Source organism: Ovis canadensis, chromosome 16 (genome assembly GCF_042477335.2).
Source record: "Ovis canadensis isolate MfBH-ARS-UI-01 breed Bighorn chromosome 16, ARS-UI_OviCan_v2, whole genome shotgun sequence".
NCBI classification, from domain to species: Eukaryota; Metazoa; Chordata; class Mammalia; order Artiodactyla; family Bovidae; genus Ovis; species Ovis canadensis.
The window spans coordinates 48,805,302-48,821,067 of NC_091260.1; the positions used below are offsets into that span (position 1 = coordinate 48,805,302).

General features: G+C 41.4%; 1 protein-coding gene across 1 annotated transcript in view; it reads right to left on the reverse strand.

The window, feature by feature from the left end:
* Window positions 1–15,766, reverse strand: part of OSMR (oncostatin M receptor) — a 65,717-nt gene that overhangs the window by 43,768 nt on the left and 6,183 nt on the right. Inside the window, exon 2 of the mRNA XM_069556142.1 lies at window positions 5,935–6,020. Within this exon, the coding sequence (XP_069412243.1) occupies window positions 5,935–6,007 (73 nt within the window). The 5' untranslated portion in view covers window positions 6,008–6,020. The remainder of the gene's footprint in view (window positions 1–5,934; window positions 6,021–15,766) is intronic.

The following is a 15,766-nucleotide window of genomic DNA, read 5'->3' on the forward strand; positions in this document are numbered from 1 at the left end:
TTCAGGCTTAAGTTGAAGAAAGTAGGGAAAATCACTAGACCATTTAGGTACAACCTAAATCAAACCCCTTACAATTATACAGTGGAAGTGACAGATTCAAGGGATTAGATATGATAGAGTGCCTGAAGAACTATGGATGGAGATTTCTGACACTGTACAGGAGGCAGTGATCAAGACCATCCCCAAGAAAAAGAAATGCAAAAAGGCAAAATGGTTGTCTGAGGAGGACTTATAAATAGTTGAGAAAAGAAGAGAAGCTAAAGGCAAAGAAGAAAAAGAAAGATATACCCATCTGAATGCAGAGTTCCAAAGAATAGCAAAGAGAGATAAGAAAGCCTTCCTCAGCGATCAATGCAAAGAAAGACAGGAAAACAGCAGAATGGGAAAGACTAGAGATCTCTTCAAGAAAATTAGAGATACCAAGGGAAATTTTCATGCAAAGATGGGCACAATAAAGGACAGAAATGGTATGGTCCTAACAGAAGCAGAAGATATTAAGAAGAGGTGGCAAGAATACACAGAAGAACTATACAAAAAATATTTTCATGACCCAGATAATCACGATGGTGTGATCACTCACCTAGAGCCAGACATCCTGGAATGTGAAGTCAAGTGGGCCTTAGGAAGCATCACTACAAACAAAGCTAGTGGAGGTGATAGAATTCCAGTTGAGCTATTTCAAATCCTGAAAGATAATGCTGCAAAAGTGCTGCACTCAATATGCCAGCAAATTTGGAAAAATCAGCAGTGGCCACGGGACTGGAAAAGGTCAGCTTTCATTCTAATCCTAAATAAAGGCAATGCCAAAGAATGTTCAAACTACCACACAATCGCACTCATCTCACACACTAGTAAAGTAATGGTCAAAATTGTCCAAGCCAGGCTTTAACAGTACATGAACCGTGAACTTCCAGATGTTCAAGCTGGACTTAGAAAAGACAGAGGAACCAGAGAGTGAGTTGCTAACATCCACTGGATCATTGAAAAAGCAAGAGAGTTCCAGAAAAACATCTACTTTTGCTTTATTGACTATGCCAAAGCCTTTGACTGTGGCTGTGTGGATCACAACAAACTGTGAAAAATTCTGAAAGAGATGGGAATACCAGACCACCTAACCTGCCTCTGTATTCAGGTCAAGAAGCAACAGTTAGAACTGGACATGGAACAACAGACTGGTTCCAAATCGGGAAAGGGGTACATCAAGGCTGTATACTGTCACCCTGCTTATTTAACTTCTATGCAGAGTACATCAAGAGAAACGCTGGGCTGGAAGAGGCACAAGCTGGAATCAAGATTGCCGGGAGAAATATCAATAACCTCAGATATGCAGATGATACCACCCTTATAGCAGAAAGCCAAGAAGAACTAAAGAACCTCTTGATCAAAGTGAGAGAGTGAAAAAGTTGGCTTAAAACTCAACATTCAGAAAACTAAGATCATGACATCCTGTCCCATTACTTCATGGCAAATAGATGGGGAAACAATGGAAAGAGTGAGAGATTATTTTGGGGGGCTCCAAAATCACTGCAGATGGTAACTGCAGCCACGAAATTAAAAGGCACTTGCTCTTGGAAGAAAAGCTATGACAAATCTAGACAGCATATTAAAAAGCAGAAACATTACTTTGCCGACAAAGGTCCATATAATCAAAGTTATAGTTTTTCCAGTAGTCATGTATGGATGTAAGAGTTGGACCATAATGAAAGGTGAGCACCAAAAAATTGATGCTTTTGAACTGTGGTATTGGAAAAGACTCTTGAGAGTCTCTTGGACTGCTAGGAGGTCAAACCAATCAGTTTTAAAAGAAACCAGTCCTGAATATTCATGGGAAGGACTGATGTTGAAGCCGAAGCTGCAATACTTTGGTCACCTGATGCGAAGAATGGACTCATTAGAAAAGACCCTGATGCTGGGAAAGATTGAAGGCAGGAAGAGAAGGGGATGACAGAGGATGAGATGGTTGGCATCACCAACTCGATGGACGTGAGTCTGAGTAAGCTCCAGGAGTTGGTGATGGACAGGGAAGCCTGGCGTGCTGCAGTCCACGGGGTCACAAAGAGTCGGACACAACTGGGCTACTGAACTGAAGAAAGAATGAAGTACTGATACATGCTACAAATCAGGTGAACCTTGAAAACGTTACACTAAGCAAAAGAAGCCAGATACAAAAGTCTCGTATGGTATGGTTCAGTTCACATGGAACATTCAGAACAGTTAAATCCACAGAGAGATAAAGCAGACTGAAGGTTGCCAGGAGCCAACGGAGGGAGCGATGGGGATAACTGATTAATGATTACAGTGTTTTCTTTGGAGACAACAAAAAAATTTTGGAACTATATAGAAGTGGTAAATGCAAAAAATTTTGAACATATTCAATGCCACTGTAATCATAAATTGGTAATTTTATGTTATATAAATTCCACATCAATAAACATTATTTTTAAAATATACATGATCATGATAAAAATATTCAACCAATACAGATATTGAATTCCCTACCAATTCCACTCTCACTCCACTGCCAAGTTTTAATCGTAAGTTTTTCCTGAACTTTTTCATACATTTAAAAAATCACATTGAACTATAACCCCATTTTATATTTTTTAAAGCACCTCTGTTATTTTTAAAAAGCTATAAAGAAAACTAAAACTAAAATGTTAACAGTCAACATTTCTGGATGGTGAGGTTGAGTGATTTTAATTTTTAACTGGAGGATAATCACCTTACAACATCATGTTGGTGTTAATTTTCTTGTTTTATGCTTTTCTGTACTTTGCAAATGTTCTCCAGAAAACATGTATAATTTTCAAAACCATATGATATGCTAGATTTTAAGAGAAATATTCCTTTAAGATATCCAGTTCACTTCACTAAGATGACACTTCAGAATGCATAATTTAGTCTTCTGAGTTGATCTGCACCAAAAGGCTGAGTCCCGGTTATATTTCTATGTTTCACTCCCCACTTAATAAATTGGCATTCTGATTCTTAACAAGTTTGGGCAGAGGGAATTAGTTATCATGCTCCATTCATTCAAAGGTAAATGAAATAAGTTGGGATTCCTGAACATTCAAAGCCCAACAGGACAGTCATCCTCTATCATTATTTGATTAGAGGTTTTATCTCCTTTGTGAATAAAATGTCTCAATTTTTTAATTAAAGACAGCAGAAAGCAACAGCTGCTATTCATTCTCTCCCTAAATCTGTGAACCAAAGGGAGATTTAGGAAGTGAACTAAAGGGAGACTTAGGAAAATGAAAAGGCAGAACCCTTATGGAATGGGGGCGGGGGTTGGATTTTTAATAACTGTGTAGAGAAGCAGAGTGCACACAAAATCAGCCCACCTCTCCTAGCCCTCATTTCACCCTGCTTGTATGGTATGGTCATCTGTTCAGTCAGTCTCACTTGAGATTCACATTTCCGGGAGGGCAGAGTCTTATGCATCCTGGAATGAACTCTAGTCCCCAGAACTTGGCACAACGTCTTAGCCACGGCAGCTCTCAAATGACAGATCCGGCACAGCACCAGCACGATCTCAAGTGCCTGCCTGACCAGCAGCCCCTCACCAATAACTCGTCCTTCCTGGTGGTCTCTTCTTCCCATTGCAGCTTTTCCCACCCCATCTTTGAACCCTGATCACAGCACGCGCTCATAGCCTGTTTGGTGTTTGTCTCCCCGCAGACCGTGAGCTGAACAGAGGTGGCACTAAGTCTTACTCATCTTGCTGAAATCAAGAGTGTAACACCCCTGTCCCAGTGCAGACACTCTGTGACTGAATACTGAATCAGTGAGTCACCTACCCTATACCACCAGTGCTTCAGGAAGCTCTAGAAGGCTGTTCTGTGATGCTTTAGACAAAGAGGAGCTTGACTCAGGTACTCGGCAGACAGCACTCAGAAATAACTGAGTGGAAAGCAATCTAGGACATCCTTGGGAAATGGTGGGAAATGGCAAGGGAAAGTCAGAGAGACAGAGAGACCTCGGAGGTGACTCAGTCCAGTTCCAGTGTTTTTCAGAGGAATAAACTGAAGCTGAAAAAAGGGAAGTGACTTTCCCAAGGTCACAGAACCCAACCGGGACACAGGACTCTTGGCCTAGCTCTCGACAACACAGTATTGCAGTATGGCCAAAAAAAGCGGGCTTAGAACCAGATAGCTATAGACTTAGTCAAAGGCTCTCCTACTTTCCCCAACAGTTTCTCCATCTGGTTCCAACACACTTAAGGAAACAAATTGTGGCCCATTTGTAAGATGGGAGAGCTTGCAGCCATAAAATATGATGTTATTTCTAGAAAAACTAACATTAAAGGTAAAAACTCTCATCATATATTGTATTATTTTAATATATATATGCTAAAGTAAACTTATTAACGTATATGTACTTTAATAAGTATATATAGTATTATTTCCTAGCATATACACTTAGGTGAGGTGAGGTGAGGTGAAGTTGCTCATTCATGTCCAACTCTTTGCGACCCCATGGACTGTAGCCTACCAGGCTCCTCCATCCATGGGATTCTCCAGGCAAGAATACTGGAGTGGGTTGCCATTTCCTTCTCCAAGGGATCTTCCCGACCCAGGGATCAAACCCAGGTCTCCCGCATTGGAGGCAGACGCTTTAACCTCTGAGCCACCAGGGAAGTCCATGTACACTTATGTTATATATAATACATGTGAACTGACCTGAACTTACCCAGTAAAGGTGTGTGTGTGTATGCTCGGTCACTTCAGTCGTATCCAACTCTATGTGACCCTAAGGACTATAGCCCACCATTCTCTGCTCTGGAGAATGGGATTTGTTATGTAGTATACTTATTAAAGTACAGTTAATATAAAGAATACATACTATAGTATGTGTAGTATAAATATATATGTATTATATACAACATAAGTATTTATATTTCTATTTATACTTAATATAAAGTATACATACTATAGTATGTGTAGTATAAATATGTATTATATATAACATAAGTGTATATATTTACATTTATACTTATACTACACATACTATAGTATGTATACTTTATATTAACTATACTTTAATAAGTATACTACATAACAAATCCCATTCTCCAGAGCAGAGAATGGTGGGCTATAGTCCTTAGGGTCACATAGAGTTGGACACGACTGAAGTGACCGAGCATACACACACGCACCTTCACTGGGTAAGTTCAGGTCAGTTCAGTCACTCAGTCGTGTCCGACTCTTTGAGACCCCATGAATTGCAGCACGCCAGGCCTCCCTGTCCATCACAAACTCCCAGAGTTTACCCAAACTCACGTCCATCGAGCTGGTGATGCCATCCAACTATCCTCTGTAGTCCCCTTCTCCTCCTGCCCCCAATCCCTCCCAGCACCAGTCTTTTCCAATGAGTCAACTCTTCGCATGAGGTGGCCAAAGTATTGGAGTTTCAGCTTTAGCATCAGTCCTTCCAAAGAACACCCAGGACTGATCTCCTTTAGAATGGACTGGTTGGCTCTCCTTGCAGTAGCTAAGAGACAAATACTATTTCTTTAGCTATAAACAGCATTTCAGCACTTAGCATATTACCGTGGTGGCAACGGCCTCTCAATGAATTAGGACATTCCAACTTGTTCTAACTCTGATCACATAACCCATTTCTACACACCAAGCACAGAAAGAACTCCTCTGCCAATGGCCATGGATCATATATTGATCATGAAATGCTGAGGGATTAAGTCTGCTGACAAGTTTCCATTGGCCAAGAAATCAGGGTTAAGGTGTAACTTACTAAAATGAGCCATTAAGATCAGGAAGGTGGAGACTAAATCACTCACTGCTACTCACCAATTCCCGGTAATTCCCAAATAAAAATAACCTGTTCATTTTTCTCCAAAGCACCAATTACCTTGTTGTTGTTTTTTTTTTTCCTATGTGATTTTTTTTCTTTATTGTTCTTTCCACTTCTTACCTTCACTTTGGTAAGTTCTCAAGGGCAGCAATGCCAAGAGGAATGTTGTCTGCAAGACTGCAAAGAGAGCCATAGGGCCTCGTCTCCTGAAAAAGATAAATTACAAAGAAGAGAAATTTAATTTTAGATGTGAGCAGGTTTCTTTGAACCTATTGTGGAAGATAATGACATTAAAGGCTTCCATTCTGGGACTTTCCTGGTGGTCCCGTGGTTAAGAATCCACCTTCCAAAGTAGGGGATGAGGGTTAGAATCTTTGTCTGGGGAACTAAGATCCCACATGAGGTGGGGCAACTAAGCCCTCGCACCGCAACCAAAGATCATTCATTTTGCAAGGAAGTTCCGATGCAGCCACATAAATAAAAACAAATAGGTAAATTTTAGAAGGGCTCCCACTCTCCTCTCCTCCTTATATCCACACCCCTTGTCACTGTGAATTTGGAGTCCTCTTCCACCCCCACCCCACGATGAGCTGATTTTCCTGCTGCATCTGACTTGCTCTGGCTCATAAATGAGGCAGAAGTGACAGTGTGTCCTCTTGGAGCCTAGGCCTCAAAAGACCTTATGTATTTCCTCTTGCTGTTTTGTGTTTCCGCCTCTGGCGTAAAAATTACATTTCTGGGCTATTCTATTGGACCCAAAAGGAGGATGAGTAACACAGGAGGCAGAGGTGAGTCACCTGCGCTGCTCCAGCCCAGCCAGCCGAGGTCAGAAAGCAGCAGGTCACGCCCCAGCCCAGGGCAGCTTTCCCAGATGGGACGCTGAGGCTGTGTGACAACAGGTAAGGAGTCACCAATCTCTTCACACCAGGCAAAGTTTGGTGAAGAAAGATAAAGCACAAAAACCCAGCCACACTCTCAGAAGAGCTCCATTCGAATTGATTCCTTGCAGGGGAGTCATCTCCCCTCTTTCCTGTCTCTCTCCTTAAAACGTCACCTGAGAGAAACGCACACATGTCTCTGAAGGGGACAGGCAGAGTGGCATTGTTCTTTTTCAAGAGAACTTCCGGTGCTCTTGCCTTCCAAGAGGGTTATGAACTACAGGCCAAAAGAGCTCTGCTGATTCATCAGGTCCTCTGACCGTTGTACAATGTGAGGGCACAACGAATAAGCTGGATGGTCTCAAGAAGGCTAATATGTTCTTCACTTAATAATAAAGTTAGTCAGGGGAAGTACTGAATTTCACTTTTCTACTGCAAACTCTGACTCATCGCAGAGAGAAGCAAAGAAAAATTCAAAGTCAACTTTTACCTCCATCTAGTCTGCTTAGGGTCATCAAAAGCTAGATGTTCTGTGAACCAGATCATCCATTTTCACTGCCCACACTATCCATTTGTTTTCTTCAAACAGCATTTTACAAGAAATTGCAACAACAGTGAAGACAGGAAGAGGGTAAACCCAACCAGTCAATTACTCCCGAGTGGTCAGATCTGCTTACCCAGGAGCAAAAGTCTGCAAACGACAGCTTTTCTTCCTGATCCTTTAAGCACCACTTTCTGCTACTTCAACTTCTGACAACAGGTCATTCACACCCTGCTGAAATCTCTACAGACAACTTCAGATGGGTTCCTACTACAACTGAGTATCAAAGCCGGGAGGAAGACTGAGTTTCTGCTGAAAACCAAAGTGAAGGCAAAGGAAAATGCCACAGTGGGGTTTTGACACTCACTGTGCATTTAAATATCCACCCAATCCTGGTCTACAGCACAGGGTCCCATCCTCCTAGCATGCTATGTCACACAAGGAACACAAGGACCCACCACCGTGAGAAGAGCGTGCTTGCTAAGTTGCTTCAACTGTGTCCCACTTTTTGCAACCCTATGAACTGTAGCTCGCCAGGCTCTTCTGTCCACGGGATTCTCCAGGCAAGAATACTGGAGTGGGTTGCTGTTTCCTCACTCATCTCCTCAATTCAAAAGCAGGTAATTCCAGGGGTAGGACGCATGCTGCCTTGTGTCCCCCGCATGAAAGGGCTATTTAAGATGCTTCTTAAAAGGTGGAGTCTCAGTAAATCAAATATTTACCAAGTCACAAAAATTAAACAAGTCATGGGGCAAAGAAACTTAAAACTAGGAGTCAGAGGCCACCTACCAGTTAAGCGTAACCAGAAACTAAAGAACACAAGCTGTCATATAACAGAATTGAAGGTATGGTAATTTACAAAGGACGTATGTCTGTGGTCTGGGTAGAATCAGCAGGACAGTCCTGTCTGAAGCCCTGCCCTTTCCCACCATCTCACACATGGCTGGTTGTGAAGCTGGGGACCTCAGCTTCAGCTGCCATCGAATGTCCTGGCTTTCTTTTCATCAGTTTTCACAGGCATGGTTTTACAACCCACTGGACAGGCAGCAGCTGTGACCCAGTGGTCACCGCCTGCACACAGCAAAGTGGTTTTGTCCAGTGTTGTGACTAGGCAGCCACCATCCAGATACTGCAGGCTCCAGACCACTCAGGACGTTTTGGAGAAGGACTAGGAGTTCTAGCTGTTGTCTGAAAATCTTCCGGTAAAATCAGTAACATTTATCGAAACCTGCCGAACAAGAGTCATGAGGAAGAACCTTCCAGGGAGCCCTGAGGCACTCCTCCCTGCTGTGGAGCCCCCTCTGGGAAATGCCCTGTGAACAGGTTTCCTGCAGGCACAGAGCCTGACACTGTGGGAAAAACTCAGACACCAGGAACTCTTATCCAAGGCCCCAGGTGACTGGACGCACAGCCCACGTGGTTCCCCTCCACCCCTTCTACGTCAGTCTTCCTCGGGTGATCCAATTCTGAGTGCATCAGCTGCTGCCCTGTGAGACCCCCACAACAGAGTGAAAAGGCTGGAGGTGAGGGTGAGCTGTGCAAACATCCTGAGGTGCTGAGCGCTGGGCATATTCAAGACACGACACAGAGCCGGGGCTTGGAGGGGGCAAGGAGGTGAGTGACAGGAGAAATCCGACAGCACACAGAAAGGGAGAGCAGGCAGGGAAAACACTTTAGAAGCTTTGGGTTCTGCTCGCAGTGAGATGGGAGCTGCTGGTGAGTTTTAAACAAAGGAGTAACATGGTCTTGCATAGGAAGGACCCTTAATGAGAAGAGACTGAACGGGGCAAGAGTGGCAGGAGCAAGCTCAGGCTGTGGTACATGGGAGACTGATGCTGGCTTAGACCCCAGGGGTGGAGGGACGGCAGCAGCAGTGGGAAGGGTGATGAAATTTGGGAGAGATTTACAGACAGGGCTGGCAGAACGTGTGGGGCGTTGACAAACTGAGACATCACGGATGGCTCTCAGAATTCTGGACTGCGTGCCTGGAAAATGGAATCACCATTAATGGAGAAGCACAAGAATGATTTAGTTGGCTGTATCAAGGACTGAATTTGTGACATCTTAACTTGAGATGCTTACTTGATATTCAAATGAGATGTCAAGTAGCCAGCTAGCTACACAGTGTGGAGTCCATGGAAGGGGTGCTGGCTCAGGGGGACAAACCCAGGGGTTTTCAGTGCACACGTATAAAGCCACAGGCCTGGATGATCTCCAAGAGAACAGACAGAAAAGAGAAAGAGGTCCGAGCATGTAGTTCTGGGGCACTTCACACTGTGTACCATGCCCCCTGACCAGATCCAAACAAAAACCTGGGACCAGGCTAGGCTCTCCTACATCACCTCAAGGATGAGGGCTGGCGTGTCCGGCATCAGCCGGCCGCTTGGCACGTTCCCCCAATGGGCACTCAGGGCTTGGTTTTTCCTCCAAAGCTCTGCTTAATTCCCCAGTCCTCCCATTCATTCAACAGGCTTTCTCTCTCTACAGCTGTGAGGGAGGAGCAAGGCTGCATCCAATTTGCAATGAGAAAAGGAAGTCTGGGATGTATGAGGTGGTAGAATTCACACAGGAAAAATACTTTTCTGCCTCAACTGCATGACTTTGTCCTTATTCAAATCTGTTCTCTCTCTCTTTTAAAAAACTTTTTAATTTTATATTGGGGTATAGGCAATCAACACTGTTTTGACAGCTTCAGGTGAACAGGAAGGGACTCAGCCATACATGTACGTGTATCCATTCTCCCTTAAATTCCCCTCCTATCCAGGCTGCCACCTAACATTGAGCAGTTTCCTGTACTATTATGGTAGGTCCTTGTTGGTTGTCCATCTTAAATGTAGCAGTGTCTACATGTCCATCCCCAGCTCCCTAACTGTCCCTTCTCCTCCCCATCAGCAATATGTTATTTCTCTCTCTCTTTTTTTTTAAATCCTAGTGTTTTAAAATGGAAATATAAGTTTCAGGTATATAGCAGGCAATTTGGCTACACACACACACGTATATAGTCAAATTATTTTCCATTATAGATTATTATAAGGTATTGAATATAGTTCTCTGTGCTACACAGTAATTCTTTGTTGCTTATCTATTTTATGTAGATAAGTTTGTAGTGTATAGTTTGTACCTGTCATTAGGACTATAGGATTAATGGATATAGACCAAATCTTTTCTTTATTTCTATTTTTCAGATATCCATTATTCCCACCCAGACTATGAGTGCCTGAGGACAGGCTTGGATCTTATTCCCCACTGTCTAGCACAGTTCCAGAATATAGTTGCTATCCAGTCAATATCCATTTAATGAGTAAAAACTTGTGCCAATTTTCTTGCATTCTTTCTTCTTTGTGTTAAATTTTAATTAAAAGAGATTCCTTTTCAGGCCTGTCTACATTTTCTGTTGTCAAATGTTGCCTAATTCATACATGTCTTTCACTGACATTCCTTCTCTGGGGGGAAAATGGGAGGAAAGAAAAGAAAAATCACCCACTTTTTTGTAGAACTTCTCATTCAAATCTTGTCTCTTTGCAAAAAGAAGATGGCCTTTGAACATCCCTCAGTATAAATACTACATGTGTAGTAAAAGCACGGATTTTGAAAAATCTGTCTCTCTTCATCAGTGCTTCTTATTCAGTCATTACTGAAGTATTTATTCCTGGGAAGTTTCCCCACTGCAAATAATCCCCATGAGAAGCAGTTTAATCAGTCACTTGCTTCCCAAGAACATGGGTGTGTTGCCAACCTCTTCAAAACTGGCTCGATGCCCTGATGATGTTATATGCAAATACTATTTTAAAGAAAGAAGCTGTTGAAACAGGATATGTGCCCAGTGTGTGTACCTTATGGAAGAGTCCTACATGGCAGTACAAACAGTTGCTCACTTCTTAGAGAAACCCCACATTTGCCAGGTCTAATTCTTCTTAAAGCTTTTAAAAGAGCCCTGCCTTTGAATGGACTTCCCTGGTGGCTCAGAAGGTATAGAATCTGCCTGTAATGCAGGAGACCTAGGTTCAATCCCCGGGTCGGGAAGATCCCCTGGAGAAGGGAATGGCAACCCACTCCAGTATTCTTGCCTGGAGAATCCCATGAATAGAGGAACCTGGAGGACTAAAGTCCATGGGGTTGTGAAGAGTCGGACACGACTGAGCGAGTAACACTCTGCCTTTGCAAGGGCCTCCACTGTTGCAGTGTAGGGCTGGTAACCGACAGGGTAATTTCACTCCAATTTCACCATCCCTTCCTCCTCCAGAGGTATGCCCAGGGTTCAGGCGCTTCTCCCTTGCTCTCGAAACCTACCCAGTATAAATACTACATGTATAATAAAAGCACCAGTAAAAGCACCAGCAACACTACCCAGGTAAGTGTTTCTACCAGTTTTGTAAGATCAGTCCTCAGTTATGAGGCTCAACTGACTCACACACTGCTCATTTGCTTTTTAAAAGCAACATTTAGTTGTGATTCCAGCTAGGAGTAAAGGTGAGTCTCTGTTGTACGTGAAGTCAAAGAACTGCAAAACCTGGACCCAAAGAATATGCAAGCATTTGGTAAATGCCAAAGGTGATACTTCATTTGAAAAAATACATTATTCCCCCAAATGGTACTAACCCAGACATGTGTGGGAAAAGGAAGCTGTAAGAGTTACGTACAGGTACTCTGACATAGACTATTTAGAGTCAATCCCCCTTTTGGCACTTACTAACTGTATGATGATGGGCAAGTTACTTAAATCACCTGGGCTTTCATTTTCTTTTCTATGAAATAAGATTAAATAACCTACCTCATAGGATTGCCATGAGGATCATATCAGATTATGAGATCATACAGATAGTAAGCCCAATTAATGTTGGTTTGATCATTATTGGTACAGCTTCATTTCCTTCAACAAAATAAAATCCAGATGAACAAAGATAAAAATGCAAGACCATTAAATTTACTAGAATAAACAGAGAACCCATACAATTCAACATCAAAAGAAAAAAAAAAACACACAATTAAAAAATGAGTGGAGAGCCTAAGTGGACATTTTTCCAAAGACATACAGATGGCCAACAGGCACAGAAAAAGATGATCAACATCACTAAACATCAGCGAAATACAAATCAAAATTACAAGGAGATATCACCTCACAACTGTAAGAACGTAAATGCTGATGAGAATGTGGAGAAAAGGAAACTTCTTGCATTTTTTTTTTAAATTTTAGCTTTAATTAGAGGATACTTGATTACAATGTTGCATTGGTTTCTGCCCAACAATAAAGTGAATCATTCATAAGTATACATATTCTCTTGAATTGTTGATGGGAATGTAAATTGGTGCAGCCACTATAGAAAAGAGCTTGGCGGTTAGTCTAAAAATTAAAAATTAGAACTACCATGAAAGTGAAAGTGTTAGTTGCTCAGCCTTGTCCAAGCTTTTGCAACCTCATGGACTGTAGCCCACCAGGCTCCTCTGTCCCTGGGATTCTCCAGGCAAGAATAATGGAGTGGGTTTCCATGCCCTTCTCCAGGGGATCTTCCTCACCCAGGGATCAGACCTGGGTCTCCTGAATTGCAGGCAGATTCTTTACCATCTGAGCTATCAGGGAAGCCTGCTATGAAGAAGCAAATTCATTTCTGAGTATTTATCTGAAGGAAACAAAAATACTAATTTGAAAAGATATAAGTACCCCTAGTTCATTGCAGCACTATTTATACTAGTCAAGCCATGGGAGCAACCTAAACGCTCATCAATAGATAAACGTAATAAGGAGATGTGGCATGTACACATAATGGAATACTACTCAGCCAGAGAAAAGAACTCCATCTCGGAATCTGCAATAACAGGAATGGAGCTACAGATTATTATAAGCGAAACAAGTCAGAGAAAGACAAATACTATATGATTTTACTTGTATGTGGAATCTAAAAAATGAACATAGGTAATTTATAAACAGAAACAAAGTCACAGATACAGAAACCAAACAGGCGGTCACCTGAGGGAAGCGGGGAGAAGAGGAGGGAAATGGATGAGGGAAATTCAGACACACAAGCTTCCTGTTACAAAATAAATGAGCCACAGACATGAAATGGACAGTGCGGTGAATATAGTCAATAACAATGTAATATCTTTGGTGACAGATGACTAGGTTTAATCATGGTGATCATTTAGAAATGTATTGAAATACTGAATAACCATGTTGCATACCAGGAACTAACATAGTGCGGAACGCTGATTACACTTCACAAACAAACTATTATGAAAAAAATATCAGATTTTGTGGTTATCAGAGGCAGAAGGTAGGGGTAGGGAGAACTGGGTAATGCAGTCAAAAGGTACAAACTTCCAGTTATAAGATAAATAAATACATGGGATGTATTTATGTATAAGATAAATAAATACAAGCATGATAAAGATCATTAACAGTGTTTCATGTTATACATGAGAATTGTTAAAAGAGGAAAATCCTAAGAGTTTTCATCACAAGGAAAAATTTTTTCTATTTCTTTAATTTTGTACTATATGAGATAATGGATATTCACTGAACTTACTGTGATAAACATTTCATGATGCATGTAAGTAAAATCATTATCATATACTCTACACTTATAAAGTGTTTAATTATGTCTCAGCAAAAATGGAAGAAAAATTACTTGAGTAATACATAGGTGAATATTTGCATAATCTGCCAAGCATGACATGAAACCAGGAGCAAAAGTAAAGACTGCTACAACAATCAAATGAACACTGAAAATATTTTAGACATAGAATAGGTCTAAAACCAAACTGGGAACAATAGTTTCAATATTCATGTCACAGGGTTATGTCCCTAATATATATAAAGTTCTTAGAAATCAATAAGAAAAAGATAAGAAACTCCAAAGAAAAACTGATAAATGACATGATTATGTGATTTATAAAAGAGAAAGAAATATTAATAACCAAAAATAAAAACAGAAAACTAGACACTGTCATTAATAATTAAATACATGCAAATTAAAGCTGCAATTGTTTATATCTGTGTGTATGTCTGTGTGTTGTCCAACTGGCAAAGCTGACTTAAAAGACTTAATACTTAGCATTGGTAAGAGTTTGAAAAAGTAAGCACTGCTACTCATTGAGGCAGTGACCAAAACCATCCCCAAGAAAAAGAAATGCAAGAAGGCAAAATGATTGTCTGAGGAGGCCTAACAAACAGCTGAGAAATGAAGAGAAGTGAAAGGCAAAGGAGAAAGGGAAAGATACACACGTCTGAATGCAGAGTTCCAGAAAATAGCAAGGGGAGATAAAGCCTTCTTAAGTGAACAAGGCAAAGAAATAAGAGGAAAACAACAGAATGGGAAACACTAGAGATCTCTTCAAGAAAATTACAGGTACCAAGGGAACACTTTATGCAAAGATGGGCGCAATAAAGAACAGAAACAGTAGGCCAACCTAACAGAAGCACAAGAGATTAAAAAGAGGTGCAAGAATACACAGAAGAACTACGCAAAAACAGTCTTAGTGACCTGGATAACCACGCTAGTGCGGTCATTCACCGAGAGCCAGACATCACGAGTGTGAAGCCAAGCGGGTCTTGGGAAGCATTACTACGAACAAAGCTAGTGGAAATGACAAAATTCGAGCTGAGCTATCTCAAATCCAAAAAGATGATGCTGCAAATGTGTTGTACTCAATATGCCAGCAAACTCAGTAGGGGCCACAGGACTGGAAAAGGTTAGTTTACATTCCAGTCTCAAAGAAGTGCAATCCCAAAGAATGTTCAAACTACCATACAATTGTGCTCATTCCACATGCCAGCAAGGTCATGTTCAAAATCCTTCAAGTTAGGCTGCCACAGTACATGAACCAAGAACTTTCAAATGTACAAGCTGGATTTGGAAAAGGCAGAGGAACCATAAGTCAAATTGCCAAGATCCACCGGATCATAGAAAAAGCAAAAGAGTTCCAGAAAAACATCTACTTCTGCTTCACTGACCATGTTAAAGCCTTCAACTTCACAACAAATTCTGGAAAATTCTTAAAGAGATGGGAATACCAGACTACCTTACCTGCCTCCTGAGAAACCTTTATGCAGGGTGAGAAGCAACAGTTAGAACTGGACATGGAAAAATGGACTGGTTTAAAATTGGGAAAGGAGTACATCAAGCCTGTATACTGTCACCTTGCTTATTTAATTTATATGCAAAGTACATCATATGAAATTCCAGGTTGGATGAAGCACAAGCTAGAATCAAGATTGCCAGGAGAAATATCAAAAACCTCAGATATGCTGATGACACCACCATAATGGCAGAAAGCGAAGAGGAACTAAAGAGCCTCTTGATGAAAGTGAAAGAGGAGAGTGAAAAAGCTGGCTTGAAATTCAACATTCAAAAAACTAAGATCATGGCATCTGGTCCCATTACTTCATGGCAAATAGATGGGGAAACAACGGAAACAGTGACAAACTTTCTTTTCTTGGGCTCCAAAATCACTGCAGATGATGACTGCAGCCACGAAATTAAAAGACGCTTGCTCCTTGGAAGAAAAGCTATGACCATATTAAAAGCTATGACATATT